At 38.7% G+C, this 13,800-nt stretch overlaps 1 protein-coding gene across 1 annotated transcript; it reads right to left on the bottom strand.

Annotated features, from left to right (window-relative positions):
* Positions 1–253: 253 nt before the first annotated feature.
* Positions 254–9,320, bottom strand: LOC125177974 (the record flags this gene model as incomplete). Its single annotated transcript, XM_047880738.1, is given in 8 exon segments — positions 254–1,419; positions 2,117–2,226; positions 4,802–4,906; positions 5,019–5,176; positions 6,222–6,441; positions 6,757–6,987; positions 7,775–8,053; positions 9,171–9,320. Coding segments are annotated over 8 exon segments (1,848 nt in total). The 3' UTR covers positions 254–758.
* Between the last annotated feature and the right edge of the window lie 4,480 nt (positions 9,321–13,800).

Genomic DNA, 13,800 nt, shown 5'->3' with positions numbered 1-13,800 from the left:
CCAACATCCATATAATCATTGCAAAGACGTGTAACGTACAATAGTCAAACAGTGCGCTAAAATAAAACCTGTTCATACATCACCTCAGCTATCTGCAGACGCTGAGGCGCAAAGGAGCTACTCTGGATCTTCCATTAAAATTAAACACCTAATATAAAATTATGCTTCTGATTAGCTCCTTCATTTGCTGTCCACGCACCAGGCTAGAGGTATATTCACCTATATATGTTGAATATACGAACATAACATCAAAGCTAAACTAACGACTATTATGCTTTCAACTATATATATTAACATTTATTTTGAATGGACACTGATGATGAATATACGAATGAACACCTATGGTGAATATTCGAACATCAAAGCTAAACTAACGACTATTATGATTTAAATCATTTTTATTAGCTTTTTTTTGAATGGACACTGATCTAAGTTATTTTACTTCTAAAATGGATCGTACGCCTTCGTCAGAATACTGATTAAGGTTACTCCTATCACCACTCCTACCTGCACTTTGAATACTACCGATGACAGCTACAATGCACAATAATACGCTCACAATGGACCACTATGACTCTGCCTCCGCTACTATCACCACCTTAACTTTCACCTATAACTAGAAATATGACATATGAATAACCATTTCGTTGTGATTTTTCGAAGGTTTGGGTTGTCGAATCCTTTAAATTCTTTGACATAGATCAATGAATAAATGCCATTTAGTGAGCACAGTGATTCAGTGAATAACCGTATTACTCTTACTGGGTAAGGGTAATAGAAGGAAATTGACCGAAGACGTATTGCCTCGACACAATAATCATATAAGATATTAGCCCAACAAAAATAAAATCAAAGACGAGCCATAAAGTGAAGCAAAAGTAGTTGGCAGCTTTTAACCTGGCATACATACCAGCCAATTTCTTGTCCGTTTCTTCATTTGCTGTCCACGCATTTACTGCTTCTGTCGCATTGTCGCCTGGGGAAATTCGACGCTGTGACTCCCCCGACGTGATCAGGCTCGAGTCCAGGAATGATCTTGCGTGGGGTGAACCCGAGCCTTTCACTCCACCTTCCGAGTCTAAGTCCGATGACCCTAGAGCAGGGACACTCTTGGCCCCTTTGTCGTGCTTCGAAGCGGCTTGATAGGAGAGACCTTTTGCTTTGTCTGTGAATTTCCTAATAAATTTCAATGCCAGAGCATTTTGCTTCTCTATTTCTTGAGCTTTACGATTTTTCAAATAAATCAGCCAGCGGTACACACTCAGGTGATGAATGCATACGAAAAACATCCTCAATATCCCGTAGAAGAAATAAATATCGACCAGTTTCGGGGCCGCCGAGATGGGGATGACGACGCAGATTTGCGAGTAGATCCCCGCCTCGACAATGAGGCAGGCGAGCGTCGCGGCGATACGATCCCTGCAGTCACATGGGCTCAGCGTTATACTTTATAATTGCTAAAATTTTACATTTGGAGTTAAAAACCGAGAGCATTTTCACATTTATTGAGACTTAGTTTCCTTTAACTAAAAATTTTCACAGTTTATTCATTGAGTCATAAGTTTTGCAACACGTTACTCTCTATTCGACGAAAAAAGTGAAATTTAAATTTACTATTTAAAAATTTGGATTTGCTGCAAATGTAAATTCCAGTAAATTTAAAAATTTATGAGGTACTCATCACACCTCGAATAATCAATCAGTAATTCCTATCTATTTCCCACGACACCCACAGTGTCCCACTTCATCACGGTTTGCCGAGAAATAAGAATGAGAAAAATCTTTCGTGGGTTTCTAAGGAAGATGATAAGCAGGTTTAAAAAAATGAATAACTAATATTGCACGAAAAAATGCGAAAACTTATAATGTAATCATTTTAAAAACGATTACAACAATGCAAGCATACCAAATTATTCAAAATAAAATACTTGAATAAGTGCTTTCGGTCGATAAATTCCACATCGCAGATTTTACCTATCGTGGCCGGTGCTCTTATTCTAGATAGAATCTGGGTATTCAAATCGAAATTTTCTTTACCCATAGTTTTATCGTTTAGAAACTCATAAGAAGATCTTTGCGATTAAAATATATTCAGAAGGAAGGAAATAATAGTTACTGGAAGTTTTCAAAGGCGAAGTAGAGCGTGGAGATGCCGATGACGGTGATGACCGCGACCGGCGTGAAGATGCTCAGCACGAAGCCTCCGTAGAGGCTCTCCAGCAGCACCTGCTTGTGCAAACACAACTCAACGTAATAGTAGCTTCTCAGCTCAATAACGACACTAAATAAATAGCTTTTGTGGCACAAAATTAATTACTTGGCTGAAAAAGTTAATTTAGAAACGAGGTTAGTTATGTACACAATTAATCATACCCCTGCATGAGTAGTACTTTCATATTTTATATTCGTAGTAGAAATCTAAAAATGCTACTGAATTCTACGAAAACGATTAAACCAAATACTAATGGCTAAAGAATTCAATGAGATGCGCGGATGCATTATTTAATACGTTGTGCGGAAGCAGTAAGAGGCGTGAATGTTGAACGTAATCCGAATGAAGAATTTGAAGTTATTGTGCGCGTGAACTTCAATGTATTTTTTTACGCAAATGACATAGATCTATTACATAGTCCAATATCACAGAAACCCAACTCCACGTAACGTATATTATGACCCAACTCCACGTAACGGAATTACTAGTCGCTGCGCAACTATTATAAATTTATTCTGTGCCTTCACATCAAGAAGTTACTTGTACTACTTGTATGTGATGAGTTCCGTGAATGATATATTTAATGTGTAGAGGAATGCGAATGGTAAACGAAACGTACGTTGTTATAGCAACTATCCCGAATCTCTGAATTACAGTGCATTAAGCCTACAATGGTCGCGTGGATTACATATGTAATCCAAACAAATGTAATCCACGCCTAAGAAAATCGACCGCAAAACGAAACCGAACGAAAACGTGACCAATTTGGTCAGTTTTTGCACGCGATCATTGCCAGGTCAAGCTAGACTTAATATGACTTGACTTGAGATGCTAGGCTTAAACTAGACAATAACGGTAATGTAATAGGTAATTAAATACAATGACAAATAACGCAAATTCAATGAGTTATTTGAGTTGAATATCATTCGTTCGCATATGGCAACAAATTTAATTATCCGATAATACTTTCGAGTCAGCCGTGATGGCGGTGATAGTGCAGTTATGTAAGTGAACATGAGCTAGAAGATGACACGTGTTGTTGAAAGGCAAGTTTCAAAACGGAAAAACGGATTAAAAGAATCAGAGTATTAGGGCAGTTGCCGTGTTTGAGGCGACGTAGATTGCGGTTCTCTTCTGAATAATTGCTTAAATTTCTAAAATGGTGGCTACTAGGGCTTGAACGTGTACGAATACGGAGTAGGGTAACCTACAAATTTAACTTAACCTTATAGGGATAGAAAATCACGAAATAGTACAGGTATGAACGAGGGCATGGATTGAAAGAGATTGATGTGATAGGAATAGAAAAGTATAAGGCAAAGTGATTGTTCATGTTGATGGGGGAAAACTGTAGGTCATTTAGGGGAAAAACTGTTGGTCGTTTAGGGTAAAAATCTAGCGACGGGGCGTTGCGGGTTGCGAAGCATTTAATTAGCACGGCGTACTACTGCCGTAGTCGTACTGCGAGTCTGCGAGAGGCAGTCGAGTCTGGAGTCTAGCCTTGGGCTGGTGTCTCAAGCGAGCTATCCAGGAAATAGTCGTCCGGCGTATTTGTGAGGTGACGAGTGGTGTCTTACTGACGCAGAAGCGCGAGATTTTGTGGCAGTTGTGCTACTCAACGAAACAACCATGTTATATACCCGATTTTAGAAAAACCACGCGAAATGCCTGAGACGTCCAACTAGGATAACGCAGGCAGATAAAGATTATAGTTGTCGAGCACTGGACAATAAATTACTATCGGTACGGCCCTCAACACGATACGGTCGCAGTCATTGTTAGTAGCAGTACGGTCACGAAGCGGTCATCAACATGATACGGTCGTAGTCCTCGTCAGCAGCGGTAGGGGCACGATCATCAGCAGCCGGGACCTGATAAAGAGCTTGGGGTAGCGTCATCGACGAGGTAGTCTTCACCACTCCCTGGAATACGGCCGTCGCAAGTTCTATGGTCAGACCGGCCGTGAGAGGGAAAGCCAGAGCGGAAAGCATGGTTACAACGCGAAGAAAGTAACAGAGGTGTCGACCAGTAACGTCTCCGCCATTAAGCTGGTGATGTACTCGTTAGAAATTTAATGGAGGTAGAGCCGTTACTTGTTTAAAACTTGCGATTTCTGAGTATTGATCGATTCTGTAATTTACATTAGCCCGTGTATTAGACCAGAATGTGTAAAGTCATGTACCTAGGCCTGTAGAGAATTTCTCATGCCGTGTAATAGATGCCTTACGCATCCATGACCCACTGGACCCAGCTTTGTAATAGGATAGTTTTTCTATAATGTAGGACGTTGGTAAATTTTTCTATGTGTCGTTTTTATCTTTGTCATTTCGTCATTCGTCACGAAAAGAGAATCGTTTACGCGCCTAGTAAGCCATTTCGGAAATCAACCTGACTTTAGAGATTAGGAACTTAACGTAACGTAAAACCTGAGGGGGTGAGAGTTTCTGATTAATCACCGTGAATACTATGTTGTCCAGAATTAAGCTATATATAAAAGAAAAGCATCAGCATTTTAATAGAATTTCTCCTTCCATCCTAACTCCTTCACTTTATTCAAACCATGAATTATAGTTTTGACTGGTTACGCACGGTGACGGTGATGGTGCGCGGCGTTGAGTTGCTCGGTACCTGGACGCAGCTGTACCGCACCATGAAAAGTGACATGCTCTGCTCTTTCAGCTCCAGTTGCGTTGCCTGCGATAAGGATAATAATCAGCGTATGAGGTGGTTAACTTGTCAATGTATGACCCTCGACTGTTCCTAATTGTACAAACTGCTGGTAACAATAGAGCGCATCATAACTCACGGACATGTTGAAGTATGGACCATTGTCACTCTGATCCTCTAGGGTGATGTTGTACATGCAGGGATGCACCCCAAAAGGGTAGATCGTCAGGTCGAAGTCACAGAGCAGAGTGAAGGAAGTGAGCTCAATGTGTACCACCTCGGCTTCGTACAGGCGCTCTGGAGATGTTCGATGTTGTTTACAGAGGCGGTTAAAGTAAACATCTTTGGCTTTAGTCTTCGTGAAATATTTAGACAGATTAGGCCTTTTCAAACAGAGACGTACAAGGCCTTTTCTTTATTTGATGTGCCAGAAAAAGCTACACTCCCCTAGTGGAAAAATGACTTTCCAGTGGAAAAGTTGATGAATTCCTCGACTTGAGTGATATTCGGTGTTAAACTATGAAAGTTATAACAGGAAAACATTATTCAGAGGCTAATGAACTTTCAGCTATTAGATTCATACAACTATTCCCTAGAATAAAATTTATGGATTTTCAATTAAAGTGATACTCGGTGTTGAACCAAGAAAAGTATTGCATGAAATCAATATTCTAAAACTATTTAAATGCCACCTATGAAATTCGTACAACCACTACCCATGCAAAAAATTTATGAATTTTTCGACTTAAGAAAAATATTTGGTGTCAAATCATGAAAGTTATTTCAGGAAAACCCTATTCTGAAACTGCTGAACTGCCACATGGGAAATTCGTACAACCACTCCCCAGTGGAAAATTATGAATTCTTTGACTTGAGAGATATTCGATGTTAAATCATGAAAGTTATTATAGTAAAACTAGTAAAACCCTATGGAGAAACTACCTACTGAACTCCCACCTATGAAGTTCATTGGTGTCTTTCATTGCTGCCAACATTGTCTCCCTTGATTAACATATTTTCCAACGAATGTAAATAGAAGATGTGGAATAATTTTACGAAACCCGGTAAGTAGTTTGTGTACCTTCTTCACAAAATTATCGGCTTACAACTTTGTTAACGTCCATTGACCGTGAAGTGCCAACCACCTACCGCGTTTCTTTTTCGTTAATACCTACTTGTTGCTAAAAACGTTAAAAAGTGTTCACTGTCGATAAGAAGCAATATGAAGAACGCAGCATAAATTTGGAAAAACAGTTCGCTAGAAGAAAAATTAAATAGGAATGATGGGGAAATGAACAAAATTCACGGTATAAGTTATTGTTCAGTGTTACTGATTACTCACTCCTCTGAGTCTTGTAGGTCTTGATGGCCGTAGCCTTGCCTCGTGCTGCCATGAGCCTCGAGATGCTGTTGTTCCCCTGGTAGTAATCCCTTTCGTCCTCAAACACCAAAGTTTCGAAGTGGTATTTTGGGTACCATATGTCTTCTGAAATGACGTTCCTCTCCAAATCTTTCTGAAGTTGGACGAATTCAATCCTTCCGTCTTTCCAAGAAGTTTTAACCTAATCAAAGAAAATTTCTGTCACTTAGTCTTAGAGAATAAGAGTTTAGATGGGAGCTCAATTGAGCAGCACGTGTCAACTCGCCAAGCTGATAAGCAATTGCACCGCAGTCCATATAAAATAAGGCTTACGAAATGATTAGGCAGTAATAGTATTCTCTTGTTCGTGGTCATATTATGATCTCTTAACTTCATAAAGAGCAGCTAAAAATATCCGTAATTTGTCCATAAACCCAACGGATGTTGCAAATTTGGAATACTTGTTCTGTCACCTAATCGGTACTAATGATATGTGTCAACGGTGTCATATACTCACTTCAATTTTGAGCTTGAGACGGCCGTTAGTAATATCCACGTCAGAAATGGATCTGATTCTGATATTAAGTTTAATCGGGAGACTGGTATTACTAGCGCGCGTTTTGTCGTAGTTCTGTGCGAGGTAGCTGTTCTGATCGCAGTCCTCGTCCTCGAAGTCGTGGCACTGCTGCAGCCCGTCGCAGTGCTGCGTCAGGGGGATGCACGAGCCGTCGTTGCACGTGAACTCTTCCTGAGGACAGGAGCACGAATAGAAGGATATTATTATTGTTTGTTTAGAATATTAAATCTAATTGTCATTCATGAAACAGCGTGTGGAAAATGTGTTGGATATACGAAAAAATATGGAAAGAAAGATGAATGAAGCCAAGCAAAAAAAGTGACGCTAATAAGAATAAGTGAATTAAAATTGGAAGCAAAGCAAAATAAAAAGAACCAAAATGGACCTCAGGAGAAGAGGATCCAACCAAAAAAAGTCCAAAGGAAGCTGAATGGATCCAAAGAAAAGCCGAAGCACAGCGAATGCGAAGACTAATCGCTTCCTATTCAACTAATGTGAAATGAAATCGAATGTTCAGGTAGTGAATGTTACAGGCTTTACCACGATAGTCAAATACGTGGTAATTAAAAATGATTCGTTGCATTCGGTTTTGGTTGTTGATCTGTCGGTAATAAATTATATTACGGAGAGTGTGTTATGCGTTAGGATGGACTAAATTTTTCATGTAATGGTGATGATGATTAATAAAGCTATGTTATAAATCATGAGTAATTATAGTACATTTTTAAAGTTATATGGGTTACACAATTGGATTCTTGGCCGTGCATACAAGCAATCTTTAAGTGATAGTTATTTTAAGCGGCACACGACACAGTGTCGCATTGTTACAAAATTTTACTGCTAATACTACATATTGTTAACGTAAATACAACCATATACTAGTTTCGATTTAAAATGTGATTCTCAAAATTCCAAAATGTGATTCTAATTCCATCTAACACTACATTATTCAACGTACGTCTGCGCAGGCTGAGATGACAGTCTCCTGTTCGTCCTCTGGACCGTCTTGCCTATGGGACTTAAACCTTCCCATAGGAACATCCAGGACTTGCATGGCTGCTGAGAACAATATTTTACCGGTCTTGTTGATCTGATACTCGGTGTTCTCGCTGTTCAGGCCGATGGTATCCCTGTACCGAGTGCGGTACACGCTCTGGAATCCGTCTCTAACCAAGTAAAACTTGCCGAAAGAGTCCATTCCTTCACCAAGCATAGTGAAGTAAGCGTTCTCTGGAATCTAATCGAAAATATAACCGTTAAGCCATATTTAATATTAACATTTAACAAGTAGTATAGGATTTTTTTATTTTGAAGTATTTTCCTCTCGTATGCATGCGAATAAAATCAGTAATGTTGAGCCATGGTCAAAATCATTTATAAATAGAAATTTCCCCATATTTATCCGTGGAATTGTCAAGATTAAAGTGTTTGCACGTAATTTTTCATTACTAATGATTGCTTGTTGATTACGTTCTTCACTGCTGTTTTTAACTTAGATTTAGATTCTACCTTTGCACTTAAATGGTCATTCAATTTTGTTAAAAACTGGTTCAAATAAAGAAAGAATTTTTGTCACGAACAACTTTTACGAACGAAGAGCCGTATTTCAGATCAATTTCAGACTCATAACGTTGAAGTGGCATGATCGCTGGAGATAAGAAAACGAGTCGCGCTCTACCGGGCCAACTTTTGACCGCTCTGGTTGCAAAGTGTTCGCTTCGTTAAAATTTAACGTTTAACGTTTCGTTAAAATTTTATCATATAAATTTAATTTTCACGTGCATGCGCCTCTTTTTAAATTTTATCACCTACTTTGAGAAATTGAGTGACTCTAGATTTTGCTAATTGTGGTATCATCCTTTTTAGAGCATTTTCTCATTTAAGGAAAAAAGGCGCTATTGTGCTTATCATGTCCGTCCGTCTGTTGGTCAGTCCGTCCGTCCATCCGTCTGTCTGTCTTTGACTTCACGTTTGTGTCGATTTTGACAAAATGCGTTCTGTTACTCACTGCAGTGAGTACTGAGTTATATATTTTTTTATATTTCATATTAAGATGACTGAGTACGAGTAGTTATGTAATTTGCAATATATATCCTATTTTCACGCCTAAATATTTCTAGAATCAACTAAAAGTAAAGTGAACATTCCTCTTGTTGGTCATAAATCTATATAACGTTAGGAAGACGGACGATGAGATTGATGCTTCTGTACGAGATATGATTGGAAATTTTTTATTGTTCGTAAAACAATGAATATAAAATAAGGAAGACAATTACGTATAAAGTTTCAGTATTGCATGTAGACAAACCTACTTGTTGACTTATTTTAATGTAAATCCCCGAAGAAATGCTCACCTGGCATACAAGCATCATCTTCATTTTACTGTCGCAGTCAACTTCTACGAGCGTCTCGTTGCTCAAATCGTTATGAATGGACATGGGACAGCTGTTGTTCCGGGACTTTTCTTGCAGCCAAAAGTACACTTCAGATCGCACCGCTGTCAGCTTCCAACAGAGAAATGTTAGATAATAACCAAAACCTCTCGTATGTTAAGGGTTTTGATTTACTGCCATTTGATTAGTTCCACTGAAGTTAAAAATTTAGAAGTTATTTAGGTGAATGTTGAAGCGATGTGCCCTAATCAGGCGATTATTCATCATAAAACTATGCTGTCCTTCAGTCACTCTGATGCGGAACTGCGTGCGTATATTAGCAAATATGCTCAAGTATTGGCTGACGACATGTGGCTCTATTATCTTCAGGCACTGTGTCACTGGTCTAGGTTACGGTGTTCCAGCGTAGTCTGCCGCTTCTAGTTCAATAACTGAGTGATGTAAAAGCATGGTGAGGCTGTGAGTTGACGTCCCTGCCTAAATTGATAGTAAAATTTGCGGCCTGCGGTGGCGCTCCCAAGTGGTAGATTTAAAAACCAGATTTACCAAATCTGGTATGTTGAGATGATGTCTGGTATGAATATTTTTGATCTGGCATATTTGCTAAAATCTGGTAGGTTGTGCTAACAATGTGATTTACATGGCCAAAAAATAGTTGGTAACGCTGCAGTCACGCCCCGGTCAAAATATCCTTTATCTTGATCGTTGCTGGACCGTATCTGGCATGGCAGGTGCCTTGCACAACTGGTGTAAATGCTTCTACAAAAATGCATTAAAGAATATTGGACTGAATCGTAACTGGCACGTGCCCGGCAGTATGGTATGAACCAAGACTTTGTCAGAGCCCAGCAACCCTCCCATACTTCCTTTCATATAGTCTCTGCCACCCACGGGGACCAAACATTGAAAGATCCCTCTTGACAAGGTGCGGCCACAGTGTGTTATTCCTTCTGCCACAGTGTGGTATCCCTTCTGCATACCACAGTGTGGTATCCCGGCAGGCATTATGCCCGCCGGCTCCAACTGGGACGAAAAGCGCTCCCCCCGCAGGTAAATCATCACCCGCGTTGTGGCGACCGTCGAGAACAATGTAGTCTGGCTGCTCTATCTCCTCCGATTGCTTCTAAATAGGCCTCGCTCCCCCGTTCTATCCTTTGGCGCTGTCACAGCTCCGTCAATACCCCTGCAGTTCCTTGGCGCCCAATCCATTCAGTGTCAGACGCTCACCCAACGCAGCCTGCCCCGAGTACGGAGGTTTCTACCAGTCCGTCTAGCATCTTTTTTTTTTCTGCCCCTCCTTCCCCTCGACCTTAAGCGTATCCTCACTGGAATATTCCCGTAGTAGCGGCAGCCTTCTAGATCCTGTCTGCCTTTGTCCTTTTTCTTTTTCCGATGGCCCTCCTACACCCGTGACCGGAGCCAATCCCCTGGCGAGCGTGACCGTTGGCGTAGGAAACAACAGTGAAACATTCATTGGCTGATTCTAACTGAATCCGTGTTTACCTTATCGATCATAGGTATAGAATAAAAGAACAACTTTAATTTGTGTGTATTATTAGTTAATTGTGTTGTACAGTCGTACAATTTTTCGTAAAACTAGGTTGAAACAAGATAAAAAATGATTTCCTCAACCACTTTTTAGTGGGTGGCTGTTAACAACGTACATATAAATTTCAAGATGAATTTATTCTGAAAACCTACTTATAACATTTGTAAATGAGACACTAAATGCTAAAAATACGAGATACTAAATGCTAAACCGAATTCTAAATTTCAGGACAAATTGATTCAACAGCGATCACAATGTTAACACTACGCAGGTGAGGCGTCTATCGAAAAAGTTGAAGGAAGGTGTCGCCAGATTATCCGGAGAAAAGTTACTGGGATAAAACCCAATAATTTCAAAGACAAAAGTAATCTATTTATCTCCGTCTTAATTCCGTATTCATTTCAATCTCTATCTAATTTAAATCGGCAATTAAAGGAAAGCCAAAACATGCTTTTCAAATTGTCATTCTTAGATGCTTCATCACTTGATATATCTGCAATATCATAACAAAATTGCCTCAGATAGGCAGAAGGATTTTTAGCTTAATTATTCATAATATTTCAAGTGACCAACATCCATATAATCATTGCAAAGACGTGTAACGTACAATAGTCAAGCAGTGAGCTAAAATAAAACCTGTTCATACATCACCTCAGCTATCTGCAGACGCTGAGGCGCAAAGGAGCTACTCTGGATCTTCCATTAAAATTAAACACCTAACATAAAATTATGCTTCTAATTAGCTCCTTCATTTGCTGTCCACGCACCAGGCTAGAGGTATATTCACCTATATATGTTGAATATACGAACATAACATCAAAGCTAAACTAACGACTATTATGCTTTCAACTATATATATTAACATTTATTTTGAATGGACACTGATGATGAATATACGAATGAACACCTATGGTGAATATTCGAACATCAAAGCTAAACTAACGACTATTATGATTTAAATCATTTTTATTAGCTTTTTTTTGAATGGACACTGATCTAAGTTATTTTACTTCTAAAATGGATCGTACGCCTTCGTCAGAATACTGATTAAGGTTACTCCTATCACCACTCCTACCTGCACTTTGAATACTACCNGCCTACACAACGAGGGGGTAACTCAGCCAAAATGAGCTTACCTCAACACCCCGTTTACAATGTACAAGAAATGGGCTACTAAATTCGTCTATATGCAAAAAATATAGATAATATAGTATATTATAATAAAGTAGAATCATAATATAATCTTTTGGTCAAATAATGATAGGTAAAAGTTCATATAAGATAGAATAACTCGATGATAACTAACTCGCGAGCGCGTTAGTTGATACCAGTTCGTCAATAGACTAGGCAAATGAATATTGACTAAGCATTATCAAATATAATGACAAGTATTATCACCTAATAAAATCATATCAATAAAGAGTTTAACATTTTGACGATATGACTATAAGTTACAATCAACTTCTTATGAAACATCTACCTCTAAGATGTCTAGCTTCCTTACGCAAGATCGTAACCATCTTTCCTTAATTAACCATTGTATCGTCTATTAACAACACTTATCCTCGTACAGTACAACAGTAAATCATTACGATTATCGCAAAAGATGAAGTGCTTTGATAAAATAATGGCACATTAAAGCGAATAAATCTTAGGTCAAGTAATATTTTACGATTAACATATCATAGAGTAAGTCTAAACGTGTCAGGGCTAGCAGACGATGCATGACGTCTAGCAGACGATTACACGCAACGCAACAGACAGATGATATCACAACAAAGGAGATTCCTCGTTTCAGTCACGAAATAAAAATATGCTTACACATTCCTCAGTCATACAAAATAATGTCACCGTAACGAGATTCCATCTTCTAGTCATAAAAATATATGCAATCACATTGAGTCACTAATCTAACGAAAGAACATTATCAAAATAACACGTGATCATACAGTTTTCGTAAAAATAATAAATCAATATCACATAATATGTATTGCGTTACACATGCAATCTTCATTAAAAAAATTTGCAGCTGCTTTAAACGAAGAGCATATATAATTTGGATCAATTAAATATTAGTGAGATTCAGTAGTTTAGTAAAAATGAGGCGGTAATTGCTGCGAACTGTAGATCAAAACCCTACTGAAATAGATTAGATTTTTGAGGTTTGTCCAGCATTTGATCCAACCAGCAAATATCAATAATCTTATTCCTGTCAACCCGTAAATACATCATGGTCGAGGAAGTGGAAAAATAAAACTTGAAAATTCATGCGGTTGTTTTGTGATGCACTTCTAAAAAGTAATTTTCACGTGTGAATAGAAATACATCAATATTCGTGAGCCATTTACAAAATGACGTAGAGGAGCAAATGCTCAGCGTTTGAAGTAGCTATAATTGTTTTTGGCTTTGAACTTTCAAACCAATCAACGACAAGAGAATGTTAAATTTAAAACTAATTTTTAATAGTTTCCAGCCAAACTAACTGCAGAAACATTCACTTTCAATGCTTTTTAAACATTCACAAATCATGTAATGACTAAATTTAGGTTTGCGAAGTAAATATATACATCGCTAGAAATTTACAGAACAGAGAGAATGGTTCTCGAAAATATCAGTTAAAATGTCTAACTGAACTATAGTACTTCTTCTTACCGTCAGGACCTTACCCATAACATAACACCGTTCTAAGCCCCGACCCAAATGAATTCCATCAATGAATGCTTCATAGCTAAGAGTAACAGTATGTTGGGTCGTTTTTGTTCTGCCGTGATTGGTAGGTTTTGTTGCAAATAAAATCGAGAATGCAACAGTCAACAGTACGTGTGTCACGCGATCCGCCGGAGTTGAGGGAGCTTCTGGATGAAATAGCGTAACGAGTGCTTCTGATACTGGTGAATTAAATGTTACCTGTATGCGACTCCACCGTCAAAATTTGCTTAAGGATACGTACGTAGCGGTCCAAGTATACAAAGTGGCTGATATGTCGTCTGTGATTGCTGGGTTTAACTCGAAGAGCTTCTGTGATTGGCTGACAAAGTTGCT

The sequence above is a fragment of the Hyalella azteca genome, unplaced genomic scaffold, assembly GCF_000764305.2.
Source record: "Hyalella azteca isolate HAZT.00-mixed unplaced genomic scaffold, Hazt_2.0.2 contig6126, whole genome shotgun sequence".
NCBI classification, from domain to species: Eukaryota; Metazoa; Arthropoda; class Malacostraca; order Amphipoda; family Hyalellidae; genus Hyalella; species Hyalella azteca.
Note: the sequence above shows the minus strand (reverse complement) of the source record. Positions and strands in the feature narration are given on the sequence as shown.